The 19,714-nt window shown below is 37.4% G+C and overlaps 1 protein-coding gene across 1 annotated transcript in view; it reads left to right on the top strand.

Annotated features, from left to right (window-relative positions):
- The window catches only part of DNAH5 (dynein axonemal heavy chain 5), a gene marked incomplete at its 5' end in the record, with an annotated part of 158,139 nt that extends 140,017 nt beyond the window's left edge, over positions 1-18,122 (top strand). The window contains 7 exons of the mRNA XM_081325578.1: positions 1,535-1,740; positions 2,230-2,433; positions 4,551-4,766; positions 5,868-6,080; positions 7,071-7,223; positions 11,065-11,296; positions 17,897-18,122. Coding sequence (XP_081181704.1) covers positions 1,535-1,740; positions 2,230-2,433; positions 4,551-4,766; positions 5,868-6,080; positions 7,071-7,223; positions 11,065-11,296; positions 17,897-18,048 — 1,376 coding nt within the window. The 3' untranslated portion in view covers positions 18,049-18,122. The remainder of the gene's footprint in view (positions 1-1,534; positions 1,741-2,229; positions 2,434-4,550; positions 4,767-5,867; positions 6,081-7,070; positions 7,224-11,064; positions 11,297-17,896) is intronic.
- Between the last annotated feature and the right edge of the window lie 1,592 nt (positions 18,123-19,714).

Below are 19,714 nucleotides of genomic sequence, written 5' to 3'. Positions count from 1 at the left end.
TCTTGTTGGACACCTGGGAGATAATTTGGGTCAGAAATGTTAAATTTACTCAGGCTCAAAACTTAAGAGAAAATTTTTATAAAATGTTTTATAGATGGCATCTGGATCCCAAGAAGTTGTCCAACATGTATCCTAATTTACAGTCTAAATGTTGGAGATGTGTTAGTTCAGAAGCTACCTATTTTCACATGTGGTGGACTTATAGAAACATAAAAGCTTTTTGGATCAAAATTTGGTGGAACATTCAAAAGATTTTTAAGAGAAAGATAAAGTTTTCTCCGCAATTATTTTTATTGGGTATTGTTGTAGATTGTGATGTTAAAGAAACTAATTTGATGTTGAATATGATAACAGCAGCATGGTTACTGGTGGGACAATATTGGAAGAAGGATAGTTTGCCCACTATAGAAGAATGGGTGTTTAAAGTTTCGAATCTTGCAGAAATGTCTAAGATTTCTGCTTATTTGAAAGATCATTCACAGGAAAGATATATTTCAGTTTGGAGGAGATGGATAAATTATATTCAGAACAAATATGGGACTAAAAAGTTCCATTTAGCTTATGAGTAGATTTTAGTGGGATATTGTTATTGGTACTTTGTTTGTAGTTATGTTAAAGGGGAGTTAAAGCACATTATGAATTTGGTTAATTGTATATTATGCATAATTTTTATTTAGAATATGATTATTGTAACTATAATCCTGTATTTAGCTCTGGGAAGTGGGGGGGGGAAGGGGGCGGGTTCGGGGTGGGAGGGATTTGGGGATATATTGTAAAATTTTGTTTTTGTAAAACTCTTTAATAAAAAAAAGCAAAAAAAAGTAAATTATCAATTAGGGTATGTCTGACTAAATATTGAAAATGAACACCAGCAGATTATTAAAATGTTTTACTGAGTATTTTCATTCATGTATATTAGCAATAGCAATAGCACTTAGACTTATATACCACTTCTCAGTGCTTTACAGCCCTCTCTAAGTGATTTACAGAGTCAGCATATTGCCCCCAACAATCTGGGTCTTCATTTTACCAACCTCAGAAGGATGGAAGGCTGAGTCAACCTGGAGCCAGTCAAGATCGATTGCTGGCAGTCAGCAGAATTAGCCTGCAATACTTCATTCTAACCACTGCACCACAGCAGCTCCATTACTTCAAGATTTGTGATTGGTTTAGAGCAGGGGTATCAAACTGCCAGCCCGCGGGCCAGATGCATCATGCCAAAACCACGCCTAACCCATTGGCAATGGAAAAAAGTCATGATACCTCGCAACACGTCACGTGACGTTACGAGTTTAACACCCCTGGTTTAGAGAATTTGCTTTGATAGTTATGTATGGCTATTCTTTTCAAGTACAACATATATGTGGGAAATATAGTATTATTTTTCTCTAAGCAACCATCATACAGAAGTTATGATTAAATGGGAATTGCAGAGGAAAAATGCAGTTCCAGAAAGCCAAAATAAAATAAGAAAGCTTTTCATAAAGGGCTTTATAGGAAAGTTTGTTTATAATGGTCAATGACTTTGTTACAGGTGTGAATCAAGATCTTTTGGACATCAGCAACATGGTACAATGGAAGCCAATGTTGTATGCTGTGGCCTTCCTCCATTCCACTGTTCAGGAGAGAAGGAAATTTGGACCTCTAGGATGGAATATTCCTTATGAATTCAACCAAGCTGATTTCAATGCCACAGTACAGTTTGTTCAGAACCATTTGGATGACATGGACATCAAAAAGGTTAATTGGCACTAATTGGCTGGAAATAACTCTCTAGCAGCATATATGAAACTTGAAATAATTTACAATGTTGTCAACCAATCTTCACTCAGTGTAATATATTCAATTAACCTTTTATGTTAAACAGCCATTAAATTCACTAGATTAGATTTAGAGGTGAGAATGTATTGTCCTGATACCAGAGGTAATATATATTGGATGGCTATGATATACTGTTGGAAGAGAAAGAAGATAGCTAAAAACAAGAGAGAGATAGCAAAGTAAATTGGGGGAGGATTACAATTTAATAATGAAACTATTTTTTGACTCAGTCTAGTTCAGAATAAGATAATACATGCATAGGAATTTTCAGATCTTTCATATGCCCATGAACTAGAAGACTAAAAGACCTCCAAGGTCCCTTCCAGTTCTATTCTGATTGATTGATTGATATATAGATACACTTATTTTAGTATATGGTTGCATGAACATACCATATATATTTTTCAGGGGGTGTCCTGGAACACTGTTCGTTATATGATTGGAGAAATTCAGTATGGTGGAAGGGTTACAGATGACTATGACAAAAGGCTCCTTAACACATTTGCTAAAGTGTGGTTCAATGAAAACATGTTCAGCCAAGACTTTTCGTTTTTCAAAGGATACAATATACCCAAGTGTACTGCGGTGGATCAGTACCTGCACTACATACAGGTTTGTTATCATTAGCAAATAAAAGGAAAACTTAAGTTTTTAAGTTAATAAATTAAAAGCTTTCTTCATTCACAAGGTCAGTGCTCAGAGTCTAGTATACTTCCTCCTTAATCAGACTCCTTGTATAGAATTTGCAGACAAGAACTCTGAATATATGTACGGAGGATACTTTAATGTAAAGAAATTAATACCAAAATATGGAAGGAACTGAGAAATTAATAATTTCCCAGGTAGGTAGATTGAATTGCTGCCTCACGGCCTCAGAGAGACTTGTGATTAAGACATTTGTGAACATCTGGAAATTCTTGATTTAAAAATCGCCTTTGTCTTGATGTCAGTGACAATGAATTTCCTTTCAATACTTCAGTCATAACGATATAAATGGGGTGGGAGAATGATGCTGTTACCATGCTGATGAGCTGCTTAAAAATATAATATATAAATAAATAAAAGATATAGTATCAAGGTTACAGTTGAACTGAACTATTATCTGTATTTCAAAGCACTGTATGAGTGTTAAGTTAGAGAATTATTCTTTCCCCTTGGGTAACAATTTCCCGAAACATATTGTATAAATGAAAAATTCTCTGAAATCTTACTATTTGTTGATATCTTTTGAAAGATACATATATGGGCACATTTATAAACATTTATTATATATGTATATGTATAAACTATATATATCTTTATATAGATATAGATCTCTCTTTCTCTCTCTGCGTGTACATACACTGTACTATACACACACACATACATACATGTGTGATGTGTGTATATGCTGGTGTGTGCACACACACACATATATATACACACACAGACACATATACATATACATATATACATACATACACAGTGCTTTTTTTGTAAAAAAAGGTGCTGGAACTCACACACGTCATACAACCCACCTTGCCTACCCTACAAGGGTTCCATCCAAAAAAGGTGCTGGAACTCCGTTCTGGGCGTTCTATGACAAAAAAAGCCCTGTGTGTGCATGTATGTGTATGTATGTGTATATATACACATATGTGTATGTACACACACACACACACACACACACACACACACACACACACACACACATATATATATATATATATATATATATATATATATATATATATATATATATATATACACACACACATACATACATACATACATACATACACATATACATATACATACACACACATATATACATATATACATATCTCCCCATTCGGGGTGACATCTTCAGTGCGGTTTGAATTGTGTTTGGTTTGTTTGGAATGTTGCTTCTGGAATTTCAGTTGAAGCAGCTTTCTTGCTCTCAGTGGTTGTTAGGCGGGGTCAGTGTCAATGTTTCTGTTTACTGATTGGTTGGTGGAGAACTAGGCCTCGAGGAATTATCTTTCTCTCCTTGACTTTGCTTGGGTTATAACTGTGGTCCCAGTTAGATCAAACTTGTGTCCTTCCGAGTCCTTGTAGACTGACATGAGGGACAATGGGTCATGTCTTTTGATAGCCAGGGAGTGCTTGTGCAGCCTGGTAGAAAGCTTTTTTTCCTGTTTGGCCCACACAGTTCTTTTCACAGTTGTTGCACTGGACTTGGTATATACTTCAAGTGAAATACCAAAAGCAACATTTCAACAAACCGAACACAATTCAAACCGCACTGAAGATGTCCCCTTGAACGGGGATGAAACATTTGCAACCTAATTACCAAGCCTGGAGATCAAACCAACAGCTTATATATATGTATGTAAACTATATGCACACATGCTTACACAGTATATGTGTGTGTGTGTGTGTATAATTATTATTATTAAAAATATTCTTTTAGATTCCAGTGTGGGGTTATCTTTTCAGAGTGTTTCAATGTTAAACCTTCAATCAATAAGGTATTAAAATAGGGATTTTTATTCCTATCAGTTTGATTGCTGTGCTCTCTGATGCTAATATGTTTTTTTAAAAAAAATAGGATTGCTATTGCCACTCTGCCTTTTTAATACTCATTTCCACCAGTACGTTAGACGAGTCTCTATATTATTCTACTGTATTTATTTGTAAAATGTATTGACCGCTCAGCTTACTACAAGGTAACTCTTGTCATCTCTGCTTTACGTTGGCTTGTACAGGGCTTGCCTGCTTATGATACTCCAGAAGTCTTTGGGCTGCATCCCAATGCTGATATTACATACCAGAGCAAACTGGCAAAAGATGTGCTAGACACCATCCTCAGCATTCAGCCCAAAGATAGCTCTAGTGGAAGTGGTGAAACCCGAGAAGCTGTGGTGGCCAGGCTAGCTGATGATATGCTGGAGAAATTACCTGCAGATTATGTGCCTTTTGAAGTAAGTTCATAAAATCTTGAGATAGGAAGCATCTGCTGCATCAGAATTGTTTTCACTTTGTCTAAATGGAAAAAATCCTTTTTATTAATCCCACTTTTTTTAAAAAAATGTTTTCAATATACTTGTAACCAGTGCTTTTTTTGTAAAAGAAAAAGGTGCCGGAACTCACACATGTCATACAACCCGCCTTGCCTACCCTACAAGGTTCCATCCAAAAAAGGTGCCGGAACTCCATTCTGAGCGTTCTATGAGAAAAAAAGCCCTGCTTGTAACCTAGGCATTAAGCAATGAACTGGTAAAGCAAAATAACAAAGAGGCGTATGGTGCTTTATGGAAAAGTAGGCCAGTTTCAAAATGGAGAGAAACACCCCATTATATTTCTTTGTTCCAATTGGCAGACATGAATGATAAAATGCACTGATATCCAAATAATGAAATCAACCAAAAAAGGCCAACTGAAAGATATTTGCTTATAAAAAATAGGTATTGCTAAAAGATTAAACTGATCTTGTCTACATTTTTACACAGTGAATAAAACAAAATAAAGTAAAACAAAAATTGTTTCAAATTAATAACAAAACGAGCACTTTGGTCAGCCTTTCTGATTAACGTGATCTACTGCACATGCAATATTTTTTTTCCCATTCAGTTGTGTTTAATTCTTGGAGACTGCCTGGACACGATCATTTCTTTGGTTTGACTTGATAGTTATATTTATAATGAGATTTATGCAATCTTCACATTTCAAAGCTTTCTATATTTTTTAGTTTTTCCATAAAGAAGCATGGATACAATAACCCCCTAAATATACTGTAATACCATTTTTATACTTGCATTTATTTTCAAATACTTTTATCACCTATGAAATAACTGATTTAGAGATATATTTTTTTTAGATAATCTTCTTGTACATGATCTTGGTGTTCAAAGATTTCATGCTCTGTGCCTCCTTGAAAAATTCTTTCCTGCCATTTCATTTCCTCCACAGAGAATTTTAGAGAGGTCAGTAGCTAATGCCTAGTGGACATGGCAGTCAGCATGCTAACTGGCATTGTATTTAAATATTCTGTATTTCATTATCTTTAAATATTCCTATCTCAGGTAAAAGAAAGGCTTCAGCAAATGGGACCATTTCAGCCAATGAACATCTTTCTGCGACAGGAAATTGACAGAATGCAAAGGATTATTGCTCTGGTGCGAAACACTTTGACAGATCTTAAACTCGCCATTGATGGAACCATAATCATGAATGAGAATCTCAGGGATGCTCTGGATTGTATGTATGATGCACGGATCCCAGAGCGCTGGAGAAAGGTTGGTATTGCTGTTTCATTAGAAGGAAAATGTTAGAGCATCATTCTTCTGAATTAACAGCCCTAATCCAATTATGTCATGTTCAAAGCACCTAAACACACCTACATAGTTACTGCTAATTAATTGATTCCTTGTAATTGAAGGCTTGTTCTCATATATTTACTTGAAAGTTCTGTTTGCATTACATCCCATTCCAGTGGGAAGTTTCTAGGCCATATAGCAGACATGTCAAACTCGCGATGTCACGTGACATCACACAATGTATCGGGACGGTTTTGCCATTGCTTGCAATGGGGTGGGCGTGGCTTCCGGATGACGCATCTGGCCCGTGGGCTGACAGTTTGACACCCCTGCCATATAGGAGTGATGTCTCATGTATTTTCTACATGCCATTTCTGTCTTAGCAATTTAGTACTGCAGAGTCTACTGGGATTTTTTTAAAAAAATGCATTTACTTCATGAGCAGCATAATCATCTGCATCCAACAGTAATGTTTTATAGGAGTAGCTTGTTCTATTTGCCGTGTACTGTTGCAGATTTGGGTGAGAAAGGACTAGAGCAGGGGTCTTCAAACTTGGCCCTTTTATGACTTGTGGACTTCAGGTCCACAAGTCATAAAAGGGCCAGATTTGAAGACCCTTGGACTAGAAGCTAACATGACTGAATATTCCCTCATACAAGGAGGAGGATTCTGATTACTCTTTTCCAGTGTTTTTTTTTGTAAAAGAAAAAGGTGCCGGAACTCACACATGTCATACAACCCACCTTGCCTACTCTACAAGGTTCCATCCAAAAAAAGTGCCGGAACTCCATTCTGAGCTTTCTATGACAAAAAAAGCCCTGCTCTTCTCTGACATCTTATCCTTAACATGGAATATTCCATCATATGAATATGCAGTACACAACTCAGATACTTTTACTTCTTCAACACCCAGGTTTTGAAGCATTGTACAGCCTAGTTTCTTATACCACATTTATCTCTGTTTCTAGGCATCTTGGGCTTCCAGTACCCTTGGTTTTTGGTTTACTGAATTTCTTGAAAGAAACCGGCAATTTCATTCTTGGATTTTTGAGAAACGACCAAATTGCTTTTGGATGACAGGATTCTTCAATCCCCAGGGCTTCTTAACTGCAATGAGACAGGTTAAATATCTGATTGCTATACAATTCTATCCACTTGTTTTGATTTTTATCTGAAATGAATACATGTGGAGATACCATCTATTTTCAGGAAAGTGAATGGAGTTGTCTTTGCCTTCTTGAAGAAACTAGGGCTGGTATAATTAGACCTCACTTTCCTTTAACTATTTTTTTTTCATTTTCATGATTGTAATGTTGCATAGGGCATTCCAGTCTTCTTCCTCTAGCCTGCAATATTGTACTAGGCTTGAAAGACCTTAAGTCAATAGTAAATTATGGCAGGAAAAGATAGTCTTTGGAGATCCAAGAACAAAGATCTGTTGTCAGGCAAATATTCTAAATCTTAAATTTCAAACTGTATTCTTACCTGTGATTTCAACAAGGAGACATTTTTAAATCAAATATATAAAACTGCCTGTTGTACTTGAGCAACCTGCTGTCATGGCTCTCAACGGCTGTCCATATAGTTCACAGTGGAACACAGCAGCCAGCTGACTCCGGGCAGCTGCCCATGACTCCTATCATGCTAGGGAAGGAGAGCTTCCCTAATTTGGTATTCTGTGCTTCCCAGCAGCCAATCAACTGTTCTGTACAACTGTGTGTCTTTGTGTGCATGGCTCCTGCCTAACTCCTATGGAACAGAGAGGAGGACTCCACTGCTAAAAATATTGTCCAAATTTTAAATCTTTCTTTATGTCTCCTTTGCATGGTTTCTCTGCTGCTTCTGTGGTAGATTAAGATAATAACCGGAAAACCTGCTGCTTTTTGATTTCTAGGAAGGGGAAAGGGAATTTTCTGACAATAGGATATAGACATTAACTGGCTGACAGGTGGCCTCCCCTTACAAGGAGAGTGAAAGTTGGAGGTATTACAAGGAAATGTTCTAGAAATCGAAACTTTAAAACCTGTTCTAACTGGTCGTTTTTCAGAGAAAGTTCTGGCTTCTGAATTTGAATTAGTTTTTGACCCCTTTATAAAATATCTTTCTAAATTAGTCCCACCTTTCTGATACTAGCATATATTGGCTTTCTGAACTAGGCTTCAATGTACTTTACAGCTGGTTTCCTGAGCAATAAAAACTCTGATCAGATGGTTTGACAAAATGTAATGAGTGGACTGCTCAGATCATGAGCTTCTCATTGCAAAATTTAGGTTTTAAATTGAAGTAAGTAGGGAAAAGCACTAGGCCACTTAGATATGAACTAAATCATATACCTGATGAATACACAGTAGAGGTGACAAATAGGTTTAAGGAATTAGCTCTGATAGAGTGCCTGAAGAATTATGGGTGGAGGTTTGCAACATTATACAAGAGGTAGCAACTAAAACCATCCCAAAGAAAAAGAAATGCAAGAAAGCAAAATGGCTGTCTAAGGAAGCTTTGCAAATAGCTGAGGAAAGGAGGGAAGTGAAAGGCAAGGGAGAAAGAGAAAAATACACCCAATTGAATGCAGAATTCCAGAGAATAGCTAGAAGAGATAAGAATGCCTTCTTAAATGAACAGTGCAAAGAAATAAAAGAAAACAATAGAATAGGGAGGACAAGAGATCTCTTCAAGAAAATTGGAGATATGAAGGGAATGTTTCATGCAAAGATGGGCATGATAAAGGACCAAAATGGCAGGGACCTAACAGAGGCAGAAGAGATTAAGAAGAGATGGCAAAACTACACAGAAGAACTATACAAGAACGAGCTTAATGTCCCAGATAACCACGATTGGGTGGTCACTGACCCCCGAGCCATACATCCTAGCATGTGAAGTGAAATGGGCCTTAGGAAATCTGAGCAACAACAAATCTAGTGGAGGTGACAGTATTCCAGCTGAGATATTCAAAATCTTAAAAGACGATGCAGTAAAAGTGCTACACTCAATTTCCCAGCAAATTTGGAAAACTCAACAGTGGCTACAGGACTGGAAAAGGTCAGTTTGCATACCAATTCCAAAGAAAGACAATGCCAAAGAATGTTCAAACTATTGCACCATTGCACTCATTCCACATGCTAGTAAAGTTATGCTTAAAATCCTACAAGCTAGACTCCAGCAGTATGTGGATTGAGAACTACCAGAAGTACAGGCAGGATTTCGAAGAGGCAGAGGAACTAGAGATCAAATTGCCAACATACGCTGGATCATGGAGAAAGCTAGGGAATTCCAGTAAAACATCTATTTCTGCTTCATTGACTATGCTGAAGCCTTTGATTGTGTGGATCACAACAAACTGTGGCAAGTTCTTAAAGAGATGGGAGTACCAGACCATCTTATTTGTCTCTTGAGAAACCTATATGTGGGTCAAGAAGCAACAGTGAGAACTGGACACGGAACCACTGATTGGTTCAAAATTGGGAAAGGAGTCCGGCAAGGCTGTATACTGTCGCCCTGCCTATTTAGCTTATATGCAGAGCACATCATGAGAAAGGAAGGCCTAGATGAATCAAAAGTTGGAATTGAGATTGCTGGGAGAAATATCAACAACCTAAGATATGCAGATGATACCACTCTAATGGTAGAAAGTGAAGAGGAACTAAAGAGCCTCTTGGTGCAGGTGAAGAAGGAGAGTGCAAAAGTGGCCTTGAAACTCAACATTAAGAAAACCAAGATCATGGCATCCGACCCTCTCAATTCCTGGCAAATAGATGGGGAAGAAATGGAGGGAGTGACAGATTTTATTTTCCTGGGCTCCAAGATCACCGCAGATGGGGACTGTAGCCAAAAATTAAAAAGACGCTTGCTCCTGGGGAGGAAAGCTATGACAAATCTAGACACCATACTAAAAAGCAGAGACATCACCCTGCCAACAAAGTGTGTATAGTCAAGCCCATGGTTTTCCCAGTTGCAATGTATGGCTGTGAAAGTTGGTCCATAAGAAAGGCTGAGTGCCAAAGAATTGAAGCCTTTGAACTCTGGTGCTGGAGAAAACTCCTGTGAGTCCCTTGGACTGCAAGGTGATCAAACCAGTCAGTCCTAGAGGAGATCAACCCTGACTGCTCTTTAGAGGGCTAGATCCTGAAGTTGAAACTCAAATACTTTGGCCAGCTAATGAAAAGGAAGGACTCACTGGAGAAGAGCCTAACGGTGGGAAAGATTGAGGGCAATGGAAGAAGAGGATGGCAGAGAATGGCTGGATGGAGTCACTGAAGCAGTAGGCATGAGCTTAAATGGACTCCAGAAGATGGTAGAGGACAGGAAGACCTGGAGGAACTCCATGGGGCCATGATGGGTTGGAAACGACTTTGCAACTAACAACAACAACGAGTGGAGTCAGGGTCTATATAGAAAGACAAATAAGAAATATGAAAGAAGTACAAAATGTAATGAGTTGAGTGACAAAATGCAATGAGTTGAGTCAGGACCTATAAAGAAAGAGAAATAAGAAATATGACATAAGTATCACTTAGGGGAGTACTCACTTGAAATACTTACCAATGGAAGTTACGTTAGAGAGCCAGTTTAGTGTGGTGGTTAAGGCACAAGGCTAGAAACTGGGAGACTTAGGTGACTTTGGACCAGTCAATCGCTCTAAGAAGCAAGAAAGAAAGACAAACCACTTCCAAAATCTTGCCAAGAAAACTTCAGGGTCTTGACCCAGCAGCTGCCAGGAGCCATCACTGACTTGAAGGGACCAAAACTAAAAAACAAAACAAAACAAAACCCTGCTTAGTTCTCACTTGTATACATACTACAGAAATTGGTATATACCGTAATTAGAAAAACTCAGGAGAAAAAAGAAAATATGTGACTCCATTGTATTTTCCAAGTTTTGGCTTCTTTATTCTGAAACCACATTGGTTCTTTGTTAGTAGAGATTCTGGTTTAACTTCTAACTGTTCCATTGCTTTGAAACAGGAAATAACAAGAGCAAACAAGGGATGGGCACTTGACAGTGTAGTTCTGTGCAGTGAGGTCACAAAGTGGATGAATGATGACATATCAACTCCTCCTTCTGAAGGAGTCTATGTATATGGCCTCTACCTAGAAGGAGCTGGATGGGACAAAAGGAACATGAAGCTCATTGAATCTAAACCTAAAGTGCTCTTTGAACCAATGCCTGTGATAAGAATATATGCAGAAAACAACAGTGAGTATTAAACTGAACGTGATTTTGATGATACAGTTGAAATTATCTCACCGTTTAAAATAGCCTATGGATTCTACAGATTTTGTGGCATGAAAAATATGGAAAATGTTTGGATTTTAAATGAAAATGCTTGCTCTTGTCTGTCCCTGAGGAACAAATGCTGCCATTTTTTAATATAGGGTCCTGAAAAGCTTTATTTCTAGTTCTCCTTTGGGAGCAGAGATATTAAAATACTGCTTACTGAATATGTATTACTCAGTAGTATGCAAAGTGTATTCGCGTTTGTATTCCTAGCAGCAGCAATGCTAACCTATGTGCTTTGTGGACATTAAGAAAGTATAAAGTTGTGTTAGAAAATGGTGAATTGTGTAAGAGAGGGCGTGAGTTTGATTTGAAACAATTTCTGCTAAGCCATGATCACCATTTGGAAGTAGGGGAAACAAGGTTTATTGGCACATTTCTAGGATTCTGCAACTGATCTTAAGTTATTCTATGAAGAAAAGCATGTTAAAAAACATCACAGGTCCAGCTTCAAAATTAAGCTGGTTCTGCTACATCCATGTGGCCTTTTAGCCTTGAATTGTCATTGCTTAGGTTTAGAATGTATTTGTACAATAAAGAAAAAGAGAGAGAGAAAGTGGTGTACAGGGACCCAGAACTCAGTTTATTGAATCCCACATTCCACAAGTTTTTTTTTCTCAGTAGCAAGTTGCTATAATACCTATATAGAAAGTTTCTATAATAACTTTAAATATACCGGTACCTATGCAATACTTATATTTAAACAGATCCATGGAACTACTTTATTATTTCCTTTTGCCAGTTTTAGGATTGACTTTGCAATGGATACATTCTAGGTAGAATGAAAGAGCCAAATAATGTGTAAAAATGTAGGATGCTGCTGTTTGCCTGCTGTATGCTCAGATGTGGCTTAAAGTGTGTTAGCCAATAAACAGCAGACTCTAATAAAATATGCATTTCTACTTCAACTTATGCTAGATCAGACCTGCTGTGTAAAACCTAATGAAACCGATGGGTGAAGAGAATAAAAAAACATATTTGTTCATCTGGGAAAAATCAAAACAGTGGCAAAGGATTTCTTTCCACTTAAATTATTGATTTTTGAAATGTCAGTCAGCTTAAAGCCAGCTTTTTACACTTGTGAGGATTTTTTCAAACAAGGCAACAAGTTGTTACTTGGTATATAGGTGCTCTTGTTGACAGCTGAATGTATAGAATTTGGATTTGCTTGAGCGAACAAGTCAAAAGACTGAAAGTGCAACTCCAGAAGAGAAGGGAAGAAGCTCTGGGATCCATGAAGGGGTGAGGGGAACAGCTGTCAGAATCAACAGTGGGCTGGAGAGACAGATAGATTGTCACTCTGCTTTCTGAAATTTGGTTCAGAATGTTGACCTGAAAATAGACAGCTTTTAAGAAATAAAATCCCATAAGAAATAAAATGCAACTACAATAAAGCTTTGTAGTCCTCTCTTCTCCTTTTGGTTATTTTTGGCACAATCAGTTATTTGGTTAAATCTGTTTGTTTACCTTTGGTAAAAAGTAACTCTACACTGTGCCTATCAAGCTGATTTGCAGATATATGAAGGGATTTATAAATTGTATATCTGTATAAATGCCTTCTCAGTTGAGAATATCATGCATGGCACAAAATATGAAGTGGTCCCATTCTACTTGGATTTCTAAGAACAGCATTTTAAATTGCCATCCTATGGATGATCAATTCCAGGAAATAAATGAGATGAGTACAGGTGCTCCTGCCCACAAGACTTTTCATGTCAGAGACAGTTAGGAAAACCTGCATTGGTCTTGTTCCTACTTAGACAATTATGAGAAATGCTTCTGGGGTAATACTGATGATTTCCATGGCATGAATGTACAGTCTCCTAATGGGGTCTGTTGTAAAATCTACATAAAACTGCTGGAATAGTTGTCCAAGAATATTAGTTGAAGTATCACTAATATCCAAATAAGGACCTCATCTAGAAATGAGGTAATTGGACTGGCATTTGGAGAGTAATTGTAGAGAGCAAGAAAAATGACTATTATAAGATAGGCCAGATCTGTTGCCAAAGTGATAAAGAGAAAAGTCCAGAACAAGCAGAAAGTATGCAGAAGTGGCCCAAACAAATGCCTCCTTAATTCATCTGGGTTTGGGGAGGGGGGGTACTGCACAATTACACTTTGTAAAATTCTGTTATCGTCACTCTTAATAAAAGTAATCTTAACCTTTCTATTTTTTTTTGGTATATTTCGATTTCATATTACTAAATAACCTCTTCTTCCTTTATACAATTCTCTTCAATACTTAATAATGTAATCCAGTTCTCATTTATCTCATTTCCATATCAATTTTACAATATTTAAAATAGTAGTCATTAAGATACAAATTGCAAGGAGAAAAAAAGAAAAAGGGTAAAAAAGAAAGAAAAAAGAAAAAAAGAAAGGCGGGAAAAAAAGAAAAAGGAGGAGGACAATAAAATATTCTTGTTTCTCATTTATAGTTTCCACATATTAAACATTAACCAAAATTTGTTCCATTTTAACATTCAATACATCCTTCATATCTCTGCATCCAAATATACTAACTACATTCTATCATTCTTAGCATATATACATCTTAACCCATATCATTTTAAAAAACAATATTTCAATGTTAATATTCATACATTTGTATTTTATTTTTTATTTTTATTATTATTTTTGTTGGGTAATCAATATTTTTATCTACTCATCAAATCATTCTTGTAATCCCAGTACCATCCTGTCTATTTTAATATTATCTATTTCAGGCCTCTTAAAAATGTTCATATTTCTTCAATCTTATTCTTGCTTTCTTCCTTTGCCATGTCATTTTACGCTTCTTTGCCTCCGGATCATCAAAGCTTTCTAGTATTACTGTATCATATTGAGGTGGACCTCCAATCTTCACCTTTGAAGAATTAAAAAATCTCCCAATAGCACCAAACCTTATTATTTTCACCTCTTGATGCAATTGTCCTGGTCCATCCTTCCATATTTTCTCCATCACCATCTTTAGAAACCTGTATTTGTTGACTATTTAATTCTTCTGCCAATGTATTTAATTGTTCAATTTCTTCTATTGAGTCCTGTCCCAATAAGATATTAGTTGTAATCACAGTCTGAGTTTTAGCTTGTTTCATCGAAATACTTTCTAACTCTTTTCCAAAGGCTCTTATTTCATCGCCAGCTGTAGAAAGAAGCTGATAAGTTTGGTAGGATATTTCCCACAGAGCATGAATTTGTTTTTGAAAATCTTCCATTGTAGACCCTCACACCTGGTGTTCACGGTTACTCTTTATCCCCAGAATTGCAATTTCAAATTTAGCCACTGGGTGTCCACCAAGTACTTTAAGAGTCTTTTGTTATTTCTTCTTTAAACGTTTTTTCCCCAAAAAACACCCCTGAATTTGTTCGCCGCCTTCCGAGGGAAGGGTTAAATTCCCCCTCCCTCTCCACGGGGGGGGAAAGTACTTAGCAGCTTAATTAGGTGAAAAAAAGCTGATTGAGGTACAAGACAGGATTCTTACCCTCGACTCTTCCATGCTGCTTTAATGTTGCCTGATGTTAGCTTTGACTTCGGCTGTCTGCAGCTTAGGAGCTGGCCATATTCCTATGGTCAGTCATTCGTCCACTGGTACAAAGGGAATGCAGGCACTAATGAGGGGGTTGCTGCCCCCCGTTGTTTCTGCAAAGGCCCCTTTTGTCTAGACACCCCTCCAGGGCAACTCTTTGGTCCCTCTAGGACCCCTCCAGCGATGCGAATCTGGACATGGAAGATGGGAGCCATCCTCCAGACGTCCATTTTACAGCTGTAGGCAAACCGGAAGCTGTTCGAAGGGATTTCTTGTTATTCACTCTTTCAAAACAGCTTGTAAAAATTCCAGGTCAAGCTGTATTTGTAATCCAGGGAAGTCCAATGACTTCAAACATAGTTTTTATTTATAATTGTAATCCATCCTGTAGGACAGGGCAATCCAAAAAGAGTATTTCTTTTTCAGCCACAATCTTCAGGACTTTAAATTCCAAGGACACCAAAATGTTTAAACTATAAGCTATGTCTAGGCATACAGCCAAGTTTTAAGAATCCAATCAGAGCAACTCAGTAAAATAAAGACAAGGAAAAAGAAAAAAAGCAAGGTTGAATGTAGTTCTCAGTTTTGCCACTAGATGTCAGTGGATGTCCATTCCCACCATACTTTTAAAAAAGTTTAAGGAGTTAAAACACGATGGTTTCCAAACAAGGAATAAACAAAAAAGTTTTTCAAATTATCCTTCTTTTATGCCTCAGTCTTGTAGAGAGATAAGGAAAATAGTCTCACCCAGATCAGCTGTTTTGCCTTCTGCTTTTAAAATTCATTGTCTCCGCTGATCAGCTGCTTCTGGCAGACCTCATGGGTGCGGTCAACCTTTCTTCCTGCCAGTCCTGAAGGCTCCCTTGGATCTGCAATCTGCAAAGTTTCACCCTTTGGCCAGTTGCCTCTACAGGGCAACTTTCAGTCCTATTGGACTCCCCAGCTGGTAGAAATCAGGCTTGGGGAAGGGAGATTCATTTCCCAGCGCCCATCTTGCAGCAATGTCACCGGAAACTCCTAAAGTAATCTTAGCCTTTCTGTGGAGTTGCTTCTTGGTTGTTCTACCAGGTGGGACAAACAGTAATGGAAAAGCTGAGAGGAAAAAAAAATCTGAAACTCAGTCAGGCAAGTTTTCATTTATTTTTATTTGTTCAGTATGTTATCTGCCACCCATCTTACCTCCAGTTTTGCAGATACTTCTGCTATGTTCAGTGATATTCTACTCCAACAGAACTGTCTCTAGATTGGGGGTGGGTAAAGCTTGACTCTCCAGATACTGATTATAACTTTCATTATCCATTACCACTGACTATGCTGATGAGACTTGATAATTGGCAACATTGATAGGGGAAGTAGGGTCCATTCCTGTTATAGGGAATCAGGTTTGTTCCAAATAATGTTGGGTGGCTTGTATTCTATCATTGTCACTACAGGCCCAAGTGAGCTTTGTGATTCCATATCTTTTATCAACTTAGAGCTCATTCACACAGCTGAATAGACACAGGATGTCAATTGTCCCAGAGGTGCTTTCCCAAAAGGCAGCATCTGAACTGAAGATGTTTCTTGGATGAGAAATGAAATGTTTTCAAGGAAAATACCAAGAAAGTTCATTTGCCTTTTGTAAAATCAGCTTTGGGACAACCATGACCTGGATGACTGAGAATCTCCATAGACATAACATTTCAATTACTTAATGATGGACTAGTTGGCTTCTATCTCTTAGGTCAGTTCATTGAGTTCTGGCAGAAAGTAGTGTTTTCCCAGCTATTGTGACAGAAGACCACATGCCTGACAATCCAGTGTGTTGAGGAAGAATCTCTGGATTATTTATTATTTATCTGGGTTGGAAGAGTAAAACCAATTCCTGCCCTGAAAGTAACCCATATTACTTTCTTTGAGGGCAGCAAAATTATTGGCCTCTCAGAGGGGTGATAAAAGATAGGTTGGAAAATGGCATTTTTTTTTCTGTTGGAACCCTTCTCTCCCATCACTGGAAGCATATTACCACTGCAATATGGGCCCTTGGTCTGATAACACTGATAATTAACCTTCCTGGACAAAGATATCTGGCAATAATTATCCACATTCTGGTGCGCTCTCAATTGAATTACTGTATTGCTGTATAAATGTTTCTTTTTTTAAATGGCCTAGAAATTCTAATTATCCTGAAAGGCTGACTAGAGTTAAACTACTTGAAAAACATATTACGCCTATGCGTTATATGCTGGACCCAATTCAACATGCTGCTTTTAATTTTTAAACTCCCATCTGCTTTGATGTACAATTTCCTGGAGGAGCATCTGCTTTTCTGTCTGTTTCCCCAGAGTGTTAAGGTTATTGTCTGATGCTTTCTTCCCTGTGAAGCGAAACTGTTGAAGTGGTGGAGGGAGCGATATGGAGGTTTAAACCCTTTTTAGTCACTCAAACCTTTCGATTAAAATATAGCTGGGCAATACTTTTAAAAACACTTTTATGTATATTTTATTGCTTATTCACTAAGGAAATCAACACATCGGAAAGCATTTCTGCCATTGCTAAGCCCTTTCACTTGCTTGTAACAGGCAAAGATGCTGTATGTGATAATTTGGTGCAGTATATTAAGGCAGGGGTCTCCAACCTTGGCAACTTTAAGCTTTGCTGGCTGAGGAATTCTGGGGGTTGAAGTCCACAAGTCTTGAAAGTTGCCAAGGTTGGGTACCTCTGTATTAAGGTTCCTAATATATAATGTTCTGTTCCAAGTCTTTCAGGAAGCTCTTTTTTTCTCTTATTCTGTATGTCAATTTATCAAAAACGTTCCTTAGTTCCTTTTGTCTTCCTAAATGTCTTTTCATAAGTGGTTTTCACAATTTATCCTTGGCTACGCTAAGATCTGATAATTTATATGTTTAAACTCTTTTTTAATATTTTGATTTAAGCTAATTGAAATTTTATTTGAGTTTCTTGACAACTTTATAAAAATGAACTTTCCTTGTTTGTCTCTTCTTAGCCTCAAAAGATCCACGCCTGTACTCATGTCCAATCTACAAAAAACCACTTCGGACAGATCTGAATTACATTACTGCAGTGGACCTACGGACCACCCAGCCACCTGAACATTGGATATTACGTGGCGTTGCCTTATTATGTGATGTCAAGTAATGCTTAGAGAATACCTGCATGCTGGTCTAATTTCCTACTAGTTTTGGGGTTTTTTTTAGAATAGCCCTTTTATTATATCCTTTACATGGGCATAAGAACCTAGCTGGGTCACAGGTTAGTTTGTTTTGAAGTATATATAGTAAAATATTCTTTTGCACCACCTTGACCTTCTTTCAAATGAGATGAATAAGTTGAATGTTCAGTTACTAAAAAAAATACTACGTACTGTATATTCAGGGACGCGGTGGCTCAGTGGGTTAGGACGCTGACCTTGTCGATCAGAAGGTCGGCAGTTTGGTGGGTTGAATCCCAAGTGCCGCGTAACAGAGTGAGCGCCTGTTACTCGTCCCAGCTTCTGCCAACCTAGCAGTTCGAAAGCACGTAAAAATGCAAGTAGAAAAATAGGGACCACTACGGTGGGAAGGTAACAGCGTTCCGTGCGCCTTTGGCGTCTAGTCATGCCGGCCACATGACCACGGAGACGTCCTCGGACAAGCGCTGGCTCTTCGGTTTTGAAATGGAGATGAGCACCGGCCCCTAGAGTCGGAAACGACTAGCACGCATGTGCGGGGGAACCTTTACCTTTACCTTTACTGTATATTCTTGATCAATAGTTCTTTTTTTTAAAAAAAATACTGAATTGTGGTTTTTACACAACTTTAATATGATTTTAATGAGCATACTAATTGAATTATAATTGGCATCTTATCTACGTGACTTCCAAGTATACCAATTATTTAATTATTTCTAAAGGTTTCCCTTCCCTCCAAATAATTGAGGGACACTTTTCCACAAAATTTGTATTCTTACATATAGAAATTTAAAGGATTGCCAGGGCTGCTTGGAATATTCCTTGAATTAACACAGAGTTTGCTTGCCTCCCTGGAACATTTTCAATTCACAGGATGCAAACCAGGGTTTACTATAATTTGATCAACAAAGCATTTGTAGGATGCATTAAAAATACATTCTTGCAAACTTCCTTGCTTAAAAGTAAAGCACATTTAAATTTTTAAACATGGATGGAATAATGGTTCCAAAAATTTGTAATGCTGCAGATTGTATTGGCAAATCTGATTTGCAGAAGAAAAACATGAAAGAATTCTTGTTTTATAGTCACTGTATCATGTTAGTGTAGGCAAAAATATATTGATCAGTATAAAGCTTGAAGAGATGGTGATCTATTAAGCTAAATTTCCTGTTAGCCATGCATGCTAGAGTATCTGTTTTTTGATACAGTTCTTGTGTAAGAGACAAGAACAGTTATCTGGCAATCAACAGGACAAACTAGATATTCTGCATTAGGTCTAATGTTGTGCAGTCCTGCCGTGAATGAGGCCTTTGTTGCCTCAATTTTTTTATACTCTTGAGTATCAATTGTAACCTTATTAAAATCATCCAGCTTTAAATATAAAGATCAGAATACAAAAATGAAAACAGAACTGTACAGATTGAACTCATAATTTCTATATTTTTACTTTGCTTCCTTTATAGTTTTGAACCATCAAGAGGAAAATAGTCTTTTAAAGCTATTTGTAGAAACTATTCTTTTTCTTATGTATTATATAAATACAAATCTTGCATTGAAACAGGAAGATCATCTGCAAAGTGCCTTTTTGACTGGAGAGTAACTTGTGTTTTATGAATGCAGTGAGTTATTATGATT

This window comes from Vipera berus, assembly GCF_964194415.1.
Source record: "Vipera berus genome assembly, chromosome: 3".
In the NCBI taxonomy this organism is placed as follows: Eukaryota; Metazoa; Chordata; class Lepidosauria; order Squamata; family Viperidae; genus Vipera; species Vipera berus.
The sequence above is the reverse complement of the archived record's forward strand: the minus strand, read 5'-3'. Positions and strand labels throughout refer to the sequence as shown.